General features: G+C 46.0%; 1 protein-coding gene and 1 non-coding gene across 7 annotated transcripts in view; one reads left to right on the forward strand and one right to left on the reverse strand.

Moving 5' to 3' along the window:
* Window positions 1–22,005, forward strand: part of LOC110527473 (protein TANC1) — a 47,918-nt gene that overhangs the window by 16,958 nt on the left and 8,955 nt on the right. For all 6 annotated transcript variants that reach the window (XM_036982884.1, XM_036982881.1, XM_036982886.1 and 3 more), the window contains 12 exons: window positions 7,325–7,441; window positions 9,738–10,019; window positions 11,177–11,310; window positions 13,172–13,403; window positions 14,521–14,687; window positions 16,313–16,621; window positions 16,808–17,008; window positions 17,224–17,436; window positions 17,604–17,726; window positions 17,847–18,083; window positions 18,322–18,528; window positions 18,659–18,740. In XM_036982884.1, the coding sequence (XP_036838779.1) occupies window positions 7,325–7,441; window positions 9,738–10,019; window positions 11,177–11,310; window positions 13,172–13,403; window positions 14,521–14,687; window positions 16,313–16,621; window positions 16,808–17,008; window positions 17,224–17,436; window positions 17,604–17,726; window positions 17,847–18,083; window positions 18,322–18,528; window positions 18,659–18,740 (2,304 nt within the window). The remainder of the gene's footprint in view (window positions 1–7,324; window positions 7,442–9,737; window positions 10,020–11,176; window positions 11,311–13,171; window positions 13,404–14,520; window positions 14,688–16,312; window positions 16,622–16,807; window positions 17,009–17,223; window positions 17,437–17,603; window positions 17,727–17,846; window positions 18,084–18,321; window positions 18,529–18,658; window positions 18,741–22,005) is intronic.
* Window positions 20,343–20,415, reverse strand: trnat-ugu. Its single transcript has one exon. It is a non-coding gene; the product is annotated as a tRNA-Thr (tRNA).

Genomic DNA, 22,005 nt, shown 5'->3' on the forward strand with positions numbered 1-22,005 from the left:
ATCACATCCAGACCCCGACAAGCAGATTGTTTCCCAAAGGAAATGACTGTAATCTAGTTAGCTGCTTCTTTGCCAGACTTGAATTCATAAGCCACTTCTATTGGATCTCCTCTCACTCACTCAGAGCAGAAAGAGCTAGGCCTGGTGGAGCAGAGCAGAGAGAACTAGGCCTGGTGGAGCAGAGCAGAGAGAACTAGGCCTGGTGGAGCAGAGCAGAGAGAGCTAGGCCTGGTGGTGCAGAGCAGAGAGAGCTAGGCCTGGTGGAGCAGAGCAGAGAGAACTAGGCCTGGTGGAGCAGAGCAGAGAGAACTAGGCCTGGTGGAGCAGAGCAGAGAGAACTAGGCCTGTTGGAGCAGAGAGAACTAGGCCTGGTGGAGCAGAGAGAACTAGGCCTGGTGGAGCAGAGCAGAAAGAGCTAGGCCTGGTGGAGCAGAGCAGAAAGAGCTAGGCCTGGTGGAGCAGAGCAGAGAGAGCTAGGCCTGGTGGAGCAGAGCAGAGAGAGCTAGGCCTGGTGGAGCAGAGCAGAGAGAACTAGGCCTGGTGGAGCAGAGCAGAGAGAACTAGGCCTGGTGGAGCAGAGCAGAGAGAACTAGGCCTGGTGGAGCAGAGCAGAGAGAACTAGGCCTGTTGGAGCAGAGAGAACTAGGCCTGGTGGAGCAGAGAGAACTAGGCCTGGTGGAGCAGAGCAGAAAGAGCTAGGTCTGGTGTAGCAGAGCAGAGAGAACTAGGCCTGGTGGAGCAGAGCAGAGAGAACTAGGCCTGGTGGAGCAGAGCAGAGAGAACTAGGCCTGGTGGAGCAGAGAGAACTAGGCCTGGTGGAGCAGAGCAGAGAGAGCTAGGCCTGGTGGAGCAGAGCAGAGAGAGCTAGGTCTGGTGGAGCAGAGCAGAGAGAACTAAAACGGACTGGTCCTTACAAACACAACATTCTGCTACAGAACAGGTGTAATTGGAGCTGGTCTCTGGACCTGACTATGTTCCTGACCTGTAGGGAGCTGTTAATATCCCCGGCTGGATGAGGATTCACTTGGATCATCATCACCATACAACATGTACTGATCTAGTGGTAAACACCCATTTTAATGAGTTGTTGAAGAGTGAGCAAATGAGCATGACAGAGAAAGAGAGGCAGAAAAAGAGAGGGGGGGACAGGGACGGAGGAGAAGTAAAATGGAAGCCGAGAGTGAGAGGATTTACTATACGATGTGTTCGTGTGTGTGTGTGTGTGTGTGTGTGTGTGCTGCAGCTGGCTCTCTGTGTGTCTTTGTGTTTTATCCTTGAGTGTCTTTCTCCAGAATATTTGACGTCACAAAACATGGGCAGCATAAGGGAAGAACTATGACCGATTTGTTTCCCATTTTACTCAAGGACAAGAGTCTTGAATCGCTCTCCCTTAAGGCTGAAATACATTACAGGCTACCGGGGTTAACACCACTGCTCTTATGATAAGTGCCATGGGATCTTTAGTGACCACAGAGAGTCAGGACACCCATTTAAAATCCCATCCGAAAGACAGCTCCGTACACAGGGCAATGTCCCCAATCACTGCCCTGGGGCATTGGGATATTTTTTATTTTAGACTAGAGGAATGAGTGCCTCCAACACCACTTCCAGTAGCATCTGGTCTTCCATCCAGGGACCGACCAGGACCAACCCTGCTTAGCTTCAGAGGTAAGCTAGCAGTGGGATGCAGGGTGGTATGCTGCTGGCCAATATGTTATTTCTGTTCCACTTTTTTTGTTTTGTTCCTACCACCCCCTCCCCTGGTTGGAGGACCTGGTGGAAAACATACAAATTAAATATATATACAGTGCATTCGGAAAGTATTCAGACCCCTTGCTTTTTCCACATCTTGTTCTAAAATTAATTAAATAAAAAATGTTCTTCATCGAAGTTACACACCTGTCTATCTATATAAGGTCCCACAGTTGACAATGCATGTCAGAGCATAAACCAAGCCATGAGGTCGACGGAATTGTCCGTAGAGCTCCGAGACAGAATGTGTCAAGGCACAGATCTGGGGAATGGTCCCAAAACATTTCTGCAGCATTGAAGGTCCCCAAGAACACAGTGTCCTCCATCATTCTTAAATGGAAGAATTTTGGAAACACCAAGACTCTTGCTAGAGCTGGCCGCCCGGCCAAACTGAGCAATCGGGAAGAAGGGCATTGGTCAAGGAGGTGACCAAGAACCAGATGGTCACTCTGACAGAGCTCCAGAGTTCCTCTGTGGAGATTGGATAACCTTCCACAAGGACCACCATCTCTGCAGCACTCCACCAATCAGGCCTTTATGGTAGAGTGGCCAGACGGAAGCCACTTCTCAGTAAAAGGCAAATGACAGTTTGCCAAAAGGCACCCAAAGAACTCTCACATGAGAAACAAGATTATCTGGTTTGATGAAACCAAGATTGAACTCTTTGGCCTGAATGCCAAGAGTCACGTCTGGAGGAAACCTGGCACCATCCCTACGGGAAGCATGGTGGTGGCAGAATCATGCTGTGGGGATGTTTTTCAGCGGCAGGGACTGGGAGACTAGTCAGGATTGAGGTAGAGATGAACGGAGGGAAGTACAGAAAGATTCTTGATGAAACCTGCTCCAGGGTGCTCAGACTCGGGCGAAGGTTCACCTTCCAACAGGACAACGACTCTAAGCACACAGCCAAGACAACGAAGGAGTGACTTCAGGACAAGTCTCTGAATGTCCTTGAGTGGCCCACCTAGAGCCTGGACTTGAACCCGATCAAACATCTTTGGAGAGACCAGAAAATAGTTGTGTAGCGACGCTCCCCATCCAACCTGAAAGGAGCTTGAGAGGATCTGCAGAGAAGAATAGGAGAAACTCCACAAATACAGGTGCGCCAAGCTTGTAGCGTCATACCCAAGAAGACTCGAGGCTGTAATCACTGCCCAAGGTGCTTCAACAAAGTACTGAGTAAAGGGTCTGAATGCTTATGTAAATGTGATATTTCAGTTTTGTATTTTTTATAAAAATGCAAACATTTCGAAAAATCTGTTTTTGCTTTGTCGTTGTGGGGTATTGTGTGTAGATTGATGAGGGGAAAAATGATTTAATCCAATTTCAAATAAGGCAGCAACGTAACAAAATGTGGAAAAGTGAAGGGGTGTGAATACTTTCCGAATGCCCTGTACAGCCTCCTAACATTTGTACTGAACTCTAGGTGCATCGTCAAGTCAACCAATCCCTCTAATCTTAATTCCAACCCTCAGTTGTCGACAGACTAACCCATCTTTCCCAGTATATTAGCATTTTACTATTTCCTTTTGCTATACATTCTTCTATTTTACTTTGACATCTTAAGAGGGTCTCGAACCTCTCTATTTGTACAATTTCTACCGAGATTGGCCTAAGAGTAAATAGTTCAACTAAAAGGATAATTTTTGTTGATCTCCTAACAGCACTGTTTCTACATCCATCTGAACACAGACATTTTGACTCAACAACCACTCCCGAACCTGACTCCAAAAGTGATCATCTATTGATTCTGTTTCTTCGTTGCAGCGGGCACAGGCCTCACCCCATCTACTGAGCATTCTTTTTTTGTGGCGAGAACATGACATATAATAGTTTCAATTGAAAAGAACGGATCGATGCGTCAAATGTTTTGTACAACGGTTCACAAACCCCATGCCATGGTTAAGGGGCTTCAAACAAATCTCTTCTCAATTATCTGGAATTTGATGCAGAACAGTTGTCAAACCTTTCAACTTTAAGTGAAACTGATATATTTTGCGATGTGCGGGAATACTAGTCATTTTAAGCCATGCGTGGTTTTTGACTGGCGGCAGACAAACTAATGAATTCCTTTCTCTTTTGAGTAATTGCCCCTTACATTCTTGTGGCAGAGCTGTGATGAGTTGGTTAAACCTTTGTATCGATCATACGTCCCTATACGCCTTTGTTAATTGCTTGTGTGACAAAAAATTTGACTGTCCTTATTTTCAATGTAATTTCTTATCATTTCTTATATTTTTTTGTGACAATAAAATAGTTATTTCCTTCATCAGTACGTTGTAGTTTAGTCGTACTGTTTGCTGTAATACTTGTTCTGGACTCTTCCGGAGGAGGAAATTGGATTCGTAACCATCTCTGTATGGCTTCATTTCAAACGGATGAGACTTTAAACAGGGTTCCATTGTCAATCCACCGGAAAAGGTCGGTGTTAATCTACATAACGGCAAAGAGACCCCTTTTGAACGTTGAATGTGCCTCTCTTAGTAGCCTGCTGGAAAACCCGTTTGGATTTAGATATCATTTTGGTATAATGGAGGCTTTAAGTGAGAGGTTTAATGTCTTAATATTTAATAGTTGTAACCCTTCAAACTCATGTTCGTTATACAAATATGCCTGTTTAACTTTCTTTGGTTTGCCATTAAAGGACAAAAAAAAAATGAAATTCTCACACAAGTCTGCTTTTATTCTCCAGAACAAGGCTGTAGCGTAACAAAATGTGGAAAAAGTCAAGGGGTCTGAATACTTTCCACAAGCACTGTATGTTTTACATAAAGTGTTGTTGTACAGTACTTTTACCCAACTCATGAGAGATTCTCAAAAGCTGAAGGAAATCTAGGCACTTATAAACTGATTCTAGATCTGCTGTATCGAATGCTGTCTTAAAATCTGCTATAAAGATTTTAAGAGTAATGTTGTCTCCTATATATCTTCCTTTTAAGAATCCTGTCTGAATGTCCGGTAGGACCTTTTTAATTCTATGAGCAGTACATTTTGCCAATATCTTTTGCGTCGCGACATTGAAGGGCCTCCAATTGTTTGGAGATACCGGGTCTTTGTACTGCCCCCTGGCTCCTGCTTCAGGAGGAGAGAGTTCAGTCCCTCTTTTTGTGTGTCCGATAGTTTGTCGTTTACAGTATATACGAGTCATTAAAACATGGTAGTAGTGGATCTCTCAGCAGATATGATCTCTATTGGAATGCCATCGAGACCAGGGGTTTTCCCCGTCTGAAGGGAATCATTTGCCAACCGTAGTTCGTCCAGTGTAATTAGGTCATCGCAAGTTGTTTTTTTTTGGTCGCAGAACATGATTTTTTGGGAGAAGGATTTTACAAAACTCATTGTTAATTGAGATTGTAAGAACTTGATAAGAGAACCTTTGTTTTAAATATTTGACTTAGGCCTCTCGAGTGGCACAGAGGTCTAAGGCGCTGCATCGCATGCAGTGCTAGAGGTGTTACTACAGGCCTGGGTTCATTTCTTGGGCTGTGCCACAACCGGCCGTGGTCGGGAGTCCCATAGGACGGCATTAAAATAACATTAAAATATAATTATTTGTATCTTGGAGACTAATGAGATTATTATACATTCTCTCAAAGATGTTTGGATCGTCATTATTTGACCCTTATATATTTATGAGCCACGTCTGTTTATCATCAAGTAGTATATTCAAAGCAATCCGTCTTCCTTAAGGATCCATTTTAACAGATTGCACCTCAGGATCTAGATTGTTTGTCAGTAGGATTAGAACACCTTTTGAATTCCTTAGCCCATGATTACTGTTGTAGCCGCTCAACAGGAGTGCCAAAATGTTCCAGGATGGGTAGATATTGAGTGTGTAATGTCTAGTCCTGGCTGATGGAGCCCGGAAACCCCCCTCCTCCTCAACACACGCACGCTGGTCCCCAGAGGAGGCCCTTCTTCCCACGGCAGACCGCTAAGATTTATGCTGTGCTGCCAGGAAAACAGTATTATTCCCTGAATGTCCACATGCGACCACTGACCCCCATGGGTTACTGCAGCCAGTATTGCCATCGCTGGTACTACCTGGGAGGATGTCTCCACCATAATTCCCCCGGCTAGATATGAGGTCATCAAGGTTCTCTTTGCGGCTTTGAGAATTTCCTTGTATTTATGCTCACCCGTATGGGGCCTAGTTGGAACCTCTCACATTTAACGATTCAGTCGGGACAAATCGCAGTGACCTAGTAATCGGTATGGTACATACGCCTAGCGGCACCTCCACGGCAGTATGAAAATATGTCTATATTTGCTGGGCAGCTTGGTGTATGTGTAGGCCTAGTAAGGAAATCAACATGGCAACCCAGGAAGCATAACAATGCGCGTACAAGGAGCGCAGCATCTGCGCGGGCGGGCTACTGATGTGAGGGACCGGAGGTGAACTTTGATAGCTTTCTACTTCTATAATTGATTTTAATGAGAAAAAAGTGTAAGCTATTTATCAGAGTTAGTGACCTCGCAATAAGCCAGATTTGAGTAAATTGCATAACTTACATTACTTTGAAGTGACAATGGGTGCTGAAAACAGGCTGATTTGAGAAAAACCTCTTTCATTTAAACAGTCTTCATTTTAATTTGTCTTAAAACGAGGGCTTTGTGTTGAAACCAATTTCTTCCTATTTAAGAAATAGGAGGTAGGCCAACCTGTTTGACAGACCAAGTTATAGGCCAATTCCTTCAGTCATCATTCTCTCCTTAAATATCTCTGTGTCCGTAAAGGGCTTGGGGTGTTACGTTAAAACCAGGGCATGAATTGAGGGGGTAGGTTATACCTTTGATGCCATTGTTGCGATGAACTTGTGAGTTAGTTGAAGAGAACCTTTATAGCTGATTGGCTGACGGTGGGACATGCCTCGCATCTGCTCTTCGCATTGCTCACACTTGGCGATAATGGCCGATTTGAGGCCCAATGTAACGGTTTTCTTGATTTGAAGGAGAAGCGGACTAAAACGCAGCGTGGTTATTATTCATGGTTCTTTAATAAAGGAACTATACATGAATAGACTAACAAAACAAGAACCGTGAACAACAAAAACAGCCCTATCTGGCGCAAACACAGAGACAGGAACAATCACCCACAAACACACAGTGAAACCCAGGCTACCTAAGTATGATTCTCAATCAGCGACAATGACTAACACCTGCCTCTGATTGAGAACCATATCAGGCCAAACATAGAAATAGACAAACTAGACATGCAACATAGAATGCCCACTCAGATCACACCCTGACCAAACAAAACATAGAAACATACAAAGCAAGCTATGGTCAGGGTGTGACACCCAATATATAAAAAAATGTTTGAAAATAATTGGGATGTCGTAAGTGCCCGTAGAACAGTATGTTGAAATGGGGACAGAGCTCCATAGTTGTACTGTTTGGCGATGAAGGGTTTTGTTCATTTTTATTCCCAAATGTTTAAGATTTTCTACCTTGAAGGCAAAAACGAATGAAACAACTCCGTAAAAAAAAAGCTCTCTTTCCTGCTTTCCCTCATTCTTTATTTTCTACTTCTCTTCTCCTTCATTCTGTCTCTCATGTCTTTCCCCTGCAGCCACTAGTTCCACGAAGCTGGAGGATCTGAGCTCCCTGGAGGATCAACAGAGTGCTGCTCCCCAGCGAAGCTCCGTCAAACAGCCCTGGAACAGCACAGGGGGAAGGGACGCCAACGGTATGGCACTGTCTGTGTTTCTGTGTGTGTGGGTGGGTTTGTGGTGTGTGTGTGTGTGTGTGTGTGTGTGTGTGTGTGTGTGCAGGCGTTTATGCAGGCATGTGTGCGTGCGCAGGGCCAGGACGAGCCTTTTGGGGGCCCTAGGCAATATTTGGTTGGTCCCCCTCCCCACCTCTTGACTGAGGAGGGGAAACATTTTTTAAGTACATTTTCTGCAATTCTACATATTTTACCATGGGGCGGAGGGAAATGTGTGCAATTTGAAAATTCATATAATTCAATTCTACTTGTTTTGCCATGGGGCAGAGAGAAAAAAAGTGCCATTTTACAGCTAATTTTTACAGAACATCTCATTCCTTATTCATGGCCATTAATATGGAGTTAGTCCCCCTTTGCTGCTGTAACAGCCTCCACTCTTCTGGGAAGGCTTTCCACTAGATGTTGGAACATTGCTGCGGGGACTTGCTTCCATTCAGCCACAAGAGCATTAGTGAGGTCGGACACTGATGTTGGGTGATTAGGCCTGGCTTGCAGTCAGCGTTGCAATTCAATTCAAAGGTGTTCGATGGGGATGAGGTCAGGGCTCTGTGCAGGCCAGTCAACTTCTTCCACACCAATCTCGACAAACCATTTCTGTATAGACCTCGCTTTGTGCACAGGGGGCAGAAAAACAGGAAAGGGCCTTCCCCAAACTGCACAGAATCGTCTAGAATGTCATTGTATGCTGTAGGGTTGAGATTTTTGCGTTCAATGGTAATAAGTAGCCTAGCCCGAACCATGAAAAACAGCCCCAGACCATTATTCCTCCTCCACCAAACTTTACAGTTGGCACTATGCATTCGGACAGGTAGTGTTCTCCTGACATCTGCTAAACCCATATTCGTCCATCTGATTGCCAGATGGTGAAGCATGAAGCATCACTCCAGAGAACGCGTTTCCACTGCTCAAGTGTCCAATAGCTGCGAGCTTTACACCACTCCAGCCAACACTTGATCTTAAACTTGTGTGCGGCTGCTCGGCAATGGAAACCCATTTCATGAAGCTCCCGACGAACAGTTATTGTGCTGACGTTGCTTCCAGAGGCAGTTTGGAACTCGGTAGTGAGTGTTGCAACTGAGGACAGACAATTTTTACACGCTACACGCTTCAGCAGTCGACGGTCCCGTTCTGTGAGCTTGTGTGGCCTACCACTTCGCGTCTGAGTCGTTGTTGCTCCTAGACATTTCCACTTCACAATAACAGCAATTTCAGTTGATCGGGGCCGCTCTAGCAGGGCAGAAATTTAATGAACTGACTTGTCTTCAGTATGGCCATTCTACTGCCGATGTTTGTCTATGGAGATTGCATGGCAGTGTGCTCGTTTTTATACACCATTCAGCAGCAGTTGGAGCTGAAATAGCCAAATCCATTCATTTGATGGGGTGTCCACATACTTTTGTATAGTACAAAATCAATGGGGGTCCATGGAGGTCAGGGACCCTGGGCACGTGCCCTTCGTACCCAGTCGGTAATTCAGCCATGATTACTACAAGTTTAGATAGCTTGTTTTGCTGACATGGGCTAACAAGAGGAAAACTTCTGAAGCACAACCACATTTCAAAATTGCATCTTGTGTATAGTACTATTCTAACGCTTGTTACGAAACCGATTAACTAGCCTGTTAATATTGTTGCACTCGCTAAGTCTAGGGGTCCTATGTCTAGTTGCATGGTCTGTAACCTGAATGAACGTGTGCATTTTTTTTGCGAGAAATCAGCGTTACCTTACCTTAGGTCCATGACCAGCTCTGCCTTGACTCCTTTGGGTCGACGAGCCGAAGAAGAGTATTATGTTCAGATGGTGACAGGAACAAATACATACAAAAATAAAACTACAAACAGGCCTAAACTAAAGATTCAAACCCAAACGAAAGGCGTCATGGCCATCAAACCAACCAGCAGCCTCCCGGCTCTCCAAACTGGCACTCTGACTGACGATCATCTTAATTGTCAGTAATTTATGTGCTTCTCAAGGCTAAACTCAGCATCTAGACCCGGTTACTGCCACCTGGGGGAGGAAGTGTGGAAGTGGATCCTGGATTGTGTGTTTGTCTATGTCCTAACATTAACCTTCACCCCATATCATAATGCGCTCAACAGTAAGTTGAGACCCCGACTGAGATCCTTCCTTCGTGCATGCAATTATTGTGTTACACCACCATACACAACTATATTATTGTTGTATACCACAATGCTCTTTAAAAGGAACAGGAAGTCATGTTATTAACCCCTGTGTTCTCTCTTTTCTCTTTGTCCAGCGCGCTTCGCTCCCTTCAAATCTGGCGACATCATGCTGAAGCCACTGTTGTTCGAGGTCCCCGCCGTCGCCATGGACGCACCGTTCCAAGGCCGTGATTGGCTGTTCCATCGGCTAGAGGAGGTCCTAAGGAAGAGTGACACCTGCGAGGGCCGTGGGGCCGTTATCGTGGGTGATGTGGGCTTCGGCAAGACGGCCGTTGTCTCGCGGCTGGTGGCTCTCAGCTGTCATGGAGGTCACATGCAGCAGGTCCCCACCCAGAGCCCCTGCACCTCCCCCAAAAGTAAGAGACACATTTCCATTCTCTGGAGGTATTTTGTTTGAAATGATCAACAGGATGAACCTCTTGAGATGCAACAGCTCTTTTTTGAGGAAGCTGCCACTTCCCTGTTCCCCTAGAAGGGAAGGACGAATTGATGGTTACTCATTCAGCAAAGGGTGATTGAAACATTCACATTTTTCATTATAAGTTTAACAATTTTCTAAGTAGGCAAGCCAACCTGTCTACCTTGAGATCAGTCATACTCTAACAGAGCCATCACGTAGCTCAAGTAGCAGGGTCTATCAGATATTTTGGTCCTAGCGGATGAGCCACACAGAAGCCACAGGAATAAGACCTTTTGAAAGCTCTGTCCCTGAAAGCTATGACTGATTGTGTGGAGATTGGTGTTACACAAACGCAAGCGCTGCTACGTCAGTAGCTAGGTACAGTACCGCACTTTTCTCCCACCATCCATGGTCGTGAATGCACACCGCATATCATTTTCTCGGCCCCCATCCCAGCAAATTGATACAGTGCACCATCAGTAATGACATCAAGTAATGACATCATTTAGGTTAAGAGTAGGAATCTTTGATGTGCCTGCTCAGGGAAATGCATTATAGACAGTGACCTAATTATAGTACATGATGATAAATGCCTGACAGAGACTGAAGTGATTTGCCATTGTGACTCAGGGCCTTATTTAATTAACATTGTTTACTGGAGATATGCTTTGGGTCCATTATAGAAACCAGCCCACAATGATGCTTTTAACATGCTCTCTTGTATTCACAGCACAAGAAAAAAAAGATATATATAGTCATGAGTGCTGGTTTTCAAAAAAATATTTCATTGAATGATTATTATTCTCCTCCAACTTCTCATAAAAAAAGTAGTGACAGTCCACATGTGTGCCTTTGTAACAGTATAGCTTCCGTCCCTCTCCTCGCCCCTACCTGGGCTCGAACCAGGGACCCTCTGTACACATCGACAACAGTCACCCTCGAAGCACCGTTACCCATCGCTCCACAAAAGCCGCAACCCTTGCAGAGCAAGAGAAACAACTATTTCAAGGTCTCAGAGCGAGTGGCGTCACCGATTGGAACGCTATTAGCTTGCACCTCGCTAACTAGCTAGCCATTTCACACCGGCTACACCTTGCTGTGTCCCTCTTGCAGTTGGGGATAGGGGGACAGACGGCGCCTCCAAACAGCCCAGCACCCCCACCACAGACCCCCAGCCCAGCGAAACAACCTGCCCCGGGACACCAGAGGCACACCGAGACGAGGCTGTCAAACGCCTGGCCAGCAAGGTACGATACGCTACACACACATGCACACACTTCATGTGCGCACCGTTGAACGCACACACACACCTGAATGGCACACACAGGCACACACACACACACACAAATACACACATACAGAAACACAGACACCTCTGGTGGAGAAGAATCTTCGGACTATAAGGTCCTATCTGACATTTGGGTCAATGTGTTATTCACATGGAGTTGCTCTTCAGGTGGTCCTTTACATGTCAGATATGTCCGTTTTTGTTGTTGTTGTTATTTTACGATGACGAACAAATGATGATAATCTGAAAACACCTTTTAACTTGGTGCCGTCAGGATCTATCTTCAATCCAATCACACAATGCTGGATTGTCAATCATCAAAAAGAATTGCATGTAAGGTGATATACTTATTGAGTCATTTTCATTGACATTTTAGTCATTTAGAGGAAGAGGAAGAGGAAGAGGAAAATATCACAAAACAGTTCTGACAGCTGGACCTTCAAAAATACTCATTATCTCAAAACGATGCATTTTGCTGATAGAACCTTATAGTCTCAAGTCCCTGATTATTCATATCATAGGTTCTGGTCCTCTTTTTAAATTCTATTTAAAAAAATGTAGAATAAGAATGGCCATAACGTAAGCTTTTTATGGCAAACACAAATAAATACAGGTGCCTTAGAGAATGTGTAAGGCCCTTAGGAGAGGCATTGCTATTTTTGTCCTGTTCTACAGTATTAAACTTACCAAATGTTATTGATAACTAGGAAGTAGTTTACTGACTTTGGGTGTCAGAGACCCGAAAAATGTGTCCGTTTACTCAACCAGAGCTAATGTTTTTTAGTTATCCATAAGGTTTGTGCATTTGTCATTTTAAGGAACGTTAATTAAAACATTTGAAGGTGTGATTAGAAAGAAGGAAGGGTATTGTCTTTATTTAATCATTAAATGTCTGTACTCTTCTATTGAAATGTAAATAATTGTAACATTCTGTGCCAGATAGAGCCTAAGGATAGAACCCCCCCCCCCCCCCAAAAAAAAAGGTCTTAGTATTTTGATACTCTGCACTTTAGGAACTTTCAAGGTCAGGACCTTAATGGGTTATGAAAGAAGAATTATCTTCAAAACAGTTCTGAGATCTGGGATGTGACAACATTCATGCTCAGTATCTCAGAACGATGCTTTGCACAGATAGTCTTGTTTCTTGAATCACTGCCAACAGACCACCTCCTAATTCCTCTATAATTGGTCTCAGAGAGGAAGAGTCTTGCGGTTTCACCTAGTAATACTAAGAAGGGAGGGTTTAGTTTGACAAATTGGGTTCCGAGGCAACTGGAGAACGTTTCTGACTGACTGTGTTTGCCATCCATCTGTTTGCTCCTTTTGATGAGTTCCTGAATTAAAGATGACCCCTGGGTGTATGGATACTTCACCATCCTCAACTAAATGAACAAGATGGCTCTGTTAACTGTATGTTCATGTAATTACTGATGTGGTGAATAATGAATAAGACCATCGAGTCCCAAAGACTTGTGTTTATTCTTGACACCCATGCCTTGTTGTCCCTCTGTTCCATTAAGTGGATCCGTCATGGCTGCTTGATTAGCCAATCTGTTAATTAGCAACTCATCGCAGACACTTTCGCCTCATGGAGAAAATCAAATGCTGATTTGTGAGACGGAGATATTCAAAGTTGGTTGAGGACTTACTTCTCTGGAAAGTTCAAGACACTCATGGCAGTCAAAACTTTGAAAAAGCGTTATTGAAGTGGTCAATTAGGGAGCCTCTCTTTCTGTCACTCACTCTCTCTCTCTCTCTCTCTCTCTCTCTCTCTCTCTCTCTCTCTCTCTCTCTCTCTCTCTCTCTCGCTCTCTCTCCAGGTGGTGTCCTACCACTTCTGCCAGGCCGACAACACCTACACCTGCCTGGTCCCAGAGTTTGTGCACAGTGTCGCCGCCCTGCTGTCCAGAGCGCCACAGCTCAGCGGCTACAGGGAGCTACTGCTAAAGGAGCATCATATACAGAGCATGCTCAGTCTGCGCTCCTGTGTCCAGGACCCCATCGCTGCCTTCCGCAGGGGAGTCCTGGAGCCCCTGGTCAACCTGCGGAAGGGTAGCTACTAACTTACTCCTGCAGTCTCCATGTTCTCTCCCATGCTTCAACCCCCCACCCCCTTCATCCACTTTTGTAAGTGTAACACCTGCAGCTGCTACTCACCAGCTACACCTCACCCCCAACCCCTCCTCCTACAGTTTGCCAATAATTGGACAAAAGATCAGAATTGGTCTGCCTGTGTAAACACAGCCTCGGTGCTTTAATCCAATGTATTATTCTTACTGTACAGGAAAAACAAGAGGGCAGGCCATATCAACGTAATAGACCATCTCAGTCTATCTGGTGATATAGTAGCCAGTCAGCCTGATCAATAGGTGGTTAGTTCAGTAGCCTCCACCACAGGCTCGTTCTAGAGGAATCAACACATCCTCCGTCTTTATGATGTGGACTAGTAGATGCCTGTGGCAGAGTGTATAGAGTGATATAAGCTCCACACAGTCAGGACGGGCTGTATTAGAGGCTGCGTCGACGACTCAGGTAGACTGGAACAGGATAGATATGCCTCTGTGATCCCCCCCTCTCCTGTCTTATTAAAAGTCATGGCTGCGGTGATGAGGGGCCCATACAGGAGACTGAGGAGGGGTGACTGGTGTTCTCACCCTCCATCTGAGGTGCAAGTCCCTCTGTGACATTGCTCGTGAAGTATAACATGGGGTAAGGGAATGGAAGCAGGGCTCTGGTCAAAAGTAGGGCACTACTTAGGGACTAGGGTATCATTTTGTATGGACCCCAGGTTAGATATTATAGAGCCTGCACACGTCGATCTCATCCCTCCTGCCTGATAAACTGCACTGTGGCTTTTCGGCTGGTATTCCATTGACTACCACAACCTCCTTTCTTTTCTGACATTGAGGGTGGCATTGTGACGACATTGTGGAATTCAACCCATATCATTTCAAACAGTTGCTGCGACATGTACAGTATTACAAAATACGTTTGGAACGCAGCAGTTATGTGCATTACATTTGCGTCCTTAACCTGCTTCAAGTATTGCCAGTCTCTCGCTCTCTCGCTCTCTCTCTCTGTCTCTCTCTCTCTTACTCCAACTCCCACTCTCTCCTCTCCCATCCTCCCCGTTTCTCCCCCTCCACCACCCCTCTGTTTCCCTGTGTAGAAAGGAAGATCCCGGAAGAAGACTTCATCCTCCTGGTTGATGGTCTGAACGAGGCAGAGTTCCACAAGCCGGACTACGGAGACACCGTCGCCTCCTTCATCACCAAGATCGTCTCCAAGTTCCCCTCCTGGCTCAAACTGTTGGTCTCCGTCAGGACCTGCCTACTGGTGAGGAGAGGACAGTCACGAAGCACAGATAAACGATCCTAGCCAGTGTATGTGAGTGATGCATTGCCTCTACCCAGGGACCCAGGCTTTTGTGGCATAGTACAGTCTGTTAGACTCTTGTCTGTGCACCGTAGGAGCTATGGTTCGAGTCTCTGATACAGCGCTCACTTTCTCCTGCTACACTTTAACTAAAAGAAGCTTAGTAAATCTGGGTTTGCCCATAGTTCACTGGCCTTGTGTGTCTCATATGGTATGGCTTTGCTGGTCTGACCCAGAGGTACAGTAGCTCAGTCTAGCTGGTCAGCTTACTCCACCAGGGCCCATTGGCGGTGGTTTCCTCCAGCATGTTGGCTGGCCACTGATCCCTCCTGCTGCCTAACGCAGCTTTCCCATAATCCTCCTGGATTACCACTCCGGGTCGTAATGCTCCTGGGAGCCTGCCTGACGTTATGTAACAGGAGTGCTGAGGACACGACAGGCCACTACAGTGTGTGTGTGTGCGCGCGCGAGTGTGTGTGAGTGTGTTGGCAAGGGATGTTAGACGTTGATCCCCCTGCCTGCTCTCTATCCTCTCTCCTCTCCCAATTGGTCCTTTCACAGGAAGTTGCCAATATCCTGTTTTAGGCATGGTCCCATCGAGGTTGCTATGCAACCAGGGCACTGTGAAATCTTCGGATCAGCGCACTTTAATGAAATCGTGCATGCACAGCAAGGAAATGAAACAGCAATAATGATTTCATATTAACTTAGGTATTGCATTTGATTTATTCGTTTATGGCTGTAATTTTCTTCTCTTGCCTCAAACGTCACCATTTCTGATGGCTTCTGTCATCTGAAGAGATTTGATGTGAATCCGTGAGAAAGCTGGCAGAATGAGAGTCAGTGGATTCGTGGCTCCCTATCCCCTATATACAGCTGTAGGATCTTAATTTGATCACCCCTTTTAGTGCTGAGAATTTTCATGCACCACAGGAAATGCAGATAAGACGTGTGATTTCACATAAATTCACTGAAAACCCGCAGTAAAACACAGTTATATTAATAGTATTGCACTTTTCCTGTAGCCTAACGTTGGCCAGCACATGTTTGACGAACCACCAATCAAGCAACATTATGGACTAAACGTTCAAATCCTGTTGCTGCAGGATTATTTTGCTGCCTCGATTCTGGTCAAATGAAGATCCTACAGAAGAAGTGCCCGCGTACAGTGTTACACGACTACTGTGTTTCATGTTTCCGTGAGTCAGAAGAAGCAGCAGCTTGAAGAGATGTGATGGGTGCCATCCTCTCCCTGACTAATCTGTTGTCCTGGCACATACAGCACCACCATAGTGAGCCAACGATGTTCTCATCCTCACTTGTATTATTCAGTGTTTTTCCCTCTTTCATGTTACCTGTCACAACTAGAAGAAAGGGTTCTCTCTGCTGTGATGCCGGAGCTGGAGGATAGAATTGTACTGTGTTGTATCGTATTGATTTTGTACTGCAGACTCTTGGGTGGGAAGTTGCGGTGTGAGAATGCAGTGTGTGATATATATACGGTTTCAGGAGGCCCATTTTGGTCAGAACATAAATCCACAACATATACAATTCTACAATATGATCGCTGTCTCCTGTCTCCCCAGGAGATCACCGCCCTCCTACCCTTCTCCAGACTCTCACTGGACGACTTCCCAGAGAGCAGCGAGATCGGCGGGGACCTTAGCGACTACATCCAACACCGGGTCATCGTCAGCCCCGAGATTGCCGCCAACGTCACCACGCCCAACGGCACCGTCCCCGACCCCCTCCTCCTCAGCAAGTTCAACACCCACCTGGCCTCTCGCAGCCAGGGCTCCTTCCTCTACCTAAAACTGACCCTGGACCTGTTCCAGAGCGCCCATCTGGTTCTCAAGGGAGGCAACTACATGGTAGTGCCCGTCTCTCTGGCTGAGGTGAATGAATGAACACATTATATTTGACAAATCTTTGACAAATGTGAAATAATATGTTGGGCACTTAATCTGTGTCTGGGACACCAGCCCATAGAGTTGCTCCAGCTAAAGGAAGTACAACACACGGGATTCAATACACAATCAAGTCAACAAACGTATTTCCATTGTGGTCCTCTTTATCATCAGGTGTACCTGCTGCAGTGCCGTGCGGGGTTCGAAGGGGACCGAGCCTTCGAGCGGGTGCTGCCCGTACTCAACGTGGTGCTGGCCTCGTTACACCCGCTGCCGGACGAGCAGCTGTTCCGGGCGCTGAACGCTGGGGGTGTGAGAGGAGAGATGTCCTGGGAGGACTTCCAACAACGCCTGGAGACTCTGGCCTCCGTCCTGGTGAGGAGAGAACCCGTGACAGACTGTTGAGACACGGCCGTACCGTACGTTGTTAGCTAGATCAGGAAGTAGACCAGGAAGTAGTATACAACCATTGCATTGAGTGACGTTCACTCTGTGGGAGTTGCACTTGGCTCCCAGCGATAGTAACTATCTCAGCCGCTTGTGGATTTATGACGACAACCTCTGTCTGATCTTGTGCCGTGTCCCTCTAGGTGAGACGCAGGGACGGCACCCGCATGCTCTTCCACCCCTCCTTTCGAGAGTGGCTCGTGTGGAGGGCGGACGGAGAGAGCACCGACTTCCTCTGTGACCCCAGGAGTGGCCATGCTCTGTTGGCTTTCATGTTCTCCAGACAGGAGAGCAAGCTGAACCGGCAGCAGACCATGGAGCTGGGACATCATATCCTGAAGGCACACATCTTCAAGGTACCAGCTAGTGTGTCTGAATGGACTACTAATGGGACGTGAATCCAAAGACTATCCGAGTTCAAATATTACAGTACAGTAGCCTCTCTCCTCTTCCTCTCATACACTGGGGAGCGGGCGATGGTGGAAGTTTTGAACCAGAGTGTCTCTGCCCCCCTCTCTCTCAGGGTCACAGTAAGAGGACAGGTGTGTCCTCCAGTGTTCTGCAGGCTCTGTGGGTGAGCTGTAGCACCGACAGCCTCTCTGCCGCCCTGGCCTCCCTCAGAAATCTCTACACACCCAACGTCAAGGTGAGACACACGCACGCACACACAGCACAGGCACGCGCACACACGCACACCCAACGTCAAGGTGAGAGACTCGCACACACGTACAACTTTTTTCTTAAAAAAAAAATATCTTACCTACAGGTGAGTCGTCTACTAATGCTGGGCGGGGCGAGTGTGAGCGGGCGTTCAGAGGTGCTTGGCCGATCCCCTGTGCTGGGTGTGCACGCCCACCTGGGTCACCTTGAAATGGTGTCCCTGCTGCTGGAGCTGGGGGCGCCCGTAGACGGCGCCTCGGACAGCGACATGACCCCCCTCTGTCTGGCCGCCGCAGCAGGACACACAGGACTGGTCAGCCTGCTCTGTAAGAAAGGAGCCAAGGTCAGTGGTCAGTTGTTAGTCCCATGCCGTTATCTCACCTTGTTGACAATTCAATCAATCAATTCAATAACAATAAGTTATAACTTAGTCATGTATCATAACTATCTGCTTCTGTTTGATCTTTGGGGTTTAGGCTAGGTTACTGTAGATATGGTTGTGACAATTGTTGATGTTAAAAGGGCTCTGTAAATACATTGGATTCATTGATTGATTGATTGATCTGTGTTTCTCCCTCTAGGTGGGCCATGTTGATAAGAGTGGTCAGTGTGCCCTGGTCCATGCTGGGTTGAGGGGCCACCCAGACATTATCCACTACCTGCTGAACCAGGACTGGGGCCCCACAGAGGCCCCTGAGGGCCAACAGCAGCACGGTGTGAAGAGCAGTGTGAAGGGCCAGGCCTTACAACAGGCCCTGACGGCCGCCTGCAGCATGGGACAAACTCACGTAGGCTACTGCATGCACACACTGACGAACACACACACACACCGTGCGCTCTCTTCAGATTCAACCTGTGTGTATTGCTTATAATAGTTATGGTGTATAATTCTTGTGCGTACTATTGTCTCGTTGTCAGGTTGCGAAGAGCTTACTGGAGCTGAAAGATGACGATTTGGCTGTGCAGATAGACGCTCCCGACACACTCTGGGGAGAGACGGGTACACAGTGCACTTTCCCTTTGTCTGTATAATCATGTTTATTTTCTTTCCTCATCCTCTGTTTTCTGTTGCTTGTTTTCGCTGCCTCTCGAACGGTGGTTGGCATTCGTTTTTACCAAGCGGAGATCATTTGTTGTCATCCACTTCCTAGTGAGCTTCTCAGGTGGTCTCCACTTGCCCACTGTACATTTACTGTTTACTGTAGCGTAGGATGCGAGCGAAGGGATATTGAGCCCGTGTGCTTGTTCAGGACTCGGAGGTGTAGCTGAGCTCACTGGGGAAGAGAGGCTTGAAGAGTGTACAGAACTTGAGCTGCTTTTAACCAACAGGACCTATTAAGACGGCAGGTTACACCGACGGACTCTTCTGATCCGGTCGTTAGCGGGAGATTTAGGCGGCAGTGGTGGTAATGGTTTGAAACTGGGTCATATATTCCAGGTAGCCTAGCGGTTAAGAGCGTTGGGTCAATTACCGAAAGGTCGCTGGTTTGAAATCCCCGAGCTGACTCGGTGCAAACTCTGTCGATGTGCCCTTAAAGCAAGGCACTTGTAAGTTGCTCTGGATAAGAGCATCTGTGAAATGAGTAACAGGCTCAAGAAGAAAGATGTGGTAATATTAGATTATAATGGTCTTACATTGAAGCTGGTGTAGATATCAGATGGTATTTCCTCCATCTCCAACCAAAGGAATTTAAGCAAACCTGTCTTGATTCTAATACCCATTCAACTAATACAATCATAGGTGTTTATGTGCTCTCAGTAGTAAATACATAGGCTAGGGGACAGACAGCACTCAACCACTGCCAATTGGAAGCATACATACAATTGCTGGCTGCTGGTCACATTTGTAAGCCAATCCTGAATGAAAACAACCTCGCTAATGCAAATATAGAATACTAAATAGGCTATTTAGAGGTAAATTGAAGGAAATCATGTATTTATGTTGACTGGGCGATAAAATAAACAATAGTACCAATTTAATGGCCTTCGTTTGTTTTACTGTTTGGGCTCACCATTCAGTCTAGAATGGTTTCATTTTCATAAATATTGGTTTTACATTGACAAATCCTCCCAGGGTAGAGAATCTTGATACTCTGCTATATGTCGAATGATTTCACTTCAGCTCTTCTAATCTATTCGGTGAAAGAAGTCCTTGAATACTTCTGCCTGTGAAATTGTCCTCTCTCTATGCAAATGTGTTCCCGTGCCTGGTGGCTTCTCATTAGTGGAGAATAATTACGTTTTTCTCCCTGGAGGGCAGGCTACTGTCTGTCTGTCTGCCTGCCTGTCTGTCTCTACCTCCTCTGTGGGTGAGACGCCAAAGGTTTACTGTACGCGAATGAAATAACATGGAACAGATGAATAACTATTGTATCTGTAGCAGCTGTGTGTGTCTGTCGTCCACACAAGGTCAGTGACATACGTGAGAGTTGTCAGAAGTAGTGTTTATAGCTGTGGGAAGTAGTGATAAACCTGGACAGCATCAATGGATCATGTTTTAAATCTTGTTTGTGAACTAGCTTTAGGAGCCATTCAACTCATTGGCCTTTATTCAAAAATAGTATTTTCAATATGAGATCAAAACATTTTGATTCCACAACCAAGGCCCCAGCGAGAATTGAACTCGCGACCCCTGGTTTACAAGACCAGTGCTCTAACCACTGAGCTATGGAGCCTTACCTATTCACACCTTACTGCAACAGGATATTTACATATCACACCCAGTTTACTCAAAAACAGACAGAAGACCACACCCAGAGACATATTTCTAAATATATGGCTCTGGTCGCACAGCTGCTGATTGGAGCAGTCTGGCCAAACTAGCTGAGCTAGGCTGTCGGCACGAGGCCTCTCATGTCAGGGATTTAACCTGAAAGCCACATACTCTTTGTCTGGTAAAAGCAGCTGACTCTGACTGACAGCTCTCCTCTGACTGACAGACTCCTCCACTGTTTCATCCTAACTCCCCTCAGATATTTGACATTGACAACAGAAGCACAGCTGTTCAGGCATGAATCCGCAAATTGCGTATTGATTTATGAGTCAGTCTGCCTTATCTTAGATCGAGAAGTGTTGAGTCACAAGACAAAGTATTCCTAAATGTATCAATCCCAGCCACAATACTTTAAAAAAAAAATCTGAACGTATTTTGTTATCTCAACTTTTTGCTCTGGCGTGAAGGGAAATGAGATAAAGGAAATGAAATGAGTGAGGTGATTTGTAATTGCGTATGTGCTCATGTGGAACCATCGGTGGGACAGATGGGGAGGGTGTGCCCTACATGCTCCCACAGATGTCATTCGTGGCGTCATTCCCTCCCCACTGGCTTCCAGGACCAGATGGGTGATGTCACCTCTCCTGTGAGTATTTCATCATCCCAGCCAAGGTGAAACAGGAGGCTGCGTCAAAGAAAAGAAAATGACATTGGTCGCGTACACGTATCGAACACATATTAAACACACAGTGAAATGCTCGTGTTTCTAGCTCCAACAGTGCAATACAAAACAATATACACAAATCTAACAAATCCAAATAAAGGAATTAAGAGATATCAGGACGAGCAATGTCAGAGTCCAGATTATAAATATATATGATGGTGTGTATAGACTGTATGGCCAGTATATGAATAGAAAAGGTGTGTACAGCAGTAGTTATACAGAATGAGCCATGACTAGAATACAGTATATACATAAAAAGTGGGTAAAACAGTATTTAAACATTATTAAAGTGACCAGTCTTTAATAACTCCATGTACATAGGGCAGCAGTCTCTAAGGTGCAGGGTAGAGTAGTGGGTGCTAGCTGGCTAGTAACAGTCTCTAAGGTTCAGGGTAGAGTAGTGGGTGCTAGCTGGCTAGTAACAGTCTCTAAGGTTCAGGGTAGAGTAGTGGGTGCTAGCTGGCTAGTAACAGTCTCTAAGGTTCAGGGTAGAGTAGTGGGTGCTAGCTGGCTAGTAACAGTCTCTAAGGTGCAGGGTAGAGTAGTGGGTGCTAGCTGGCTAGTAACAGTCTCTAAGGTTCAGGGTAGAGTAGTGGGTGCTAGCTGGCTAGTAACAGTCTCTAAGGTTCAGGGTAGAGTAGTGGGTGCTAGCTGGCTAGTAACAGTCTCTAAGGTGCAGGGTAGAGTAATGGGTGCTAGCTGGCTAGTAAGAGACTCTAATGTGCAGGGTAGAGTAATGGGTGCTAGCTGGCTAGTAACAGTCTCTAAGGTTCAGGGTAGAGTAATGGGTGCTAGCTGGCTAGTAACATTCTCTAAGGTGCAGGGTAG

The sequence above is a fragment of the Oncorhynchus mykiss genome, chromosome 7, assembly GCF_013265735.2.
Source record: "Oncorhynchus mykiss isolate Arlee chromosome 7, USDA_OmykA_1.1, whole genome shotgun sequence".
In the NCBI taxonomy this organism is placed as follows: domain Eukaryota; kingdom Metazoa; phylum Chordata; class Actinopteri; order Salmoniformes; family Salmonidae; genus Oncorhynchus; species Oncorhynchus mykiss.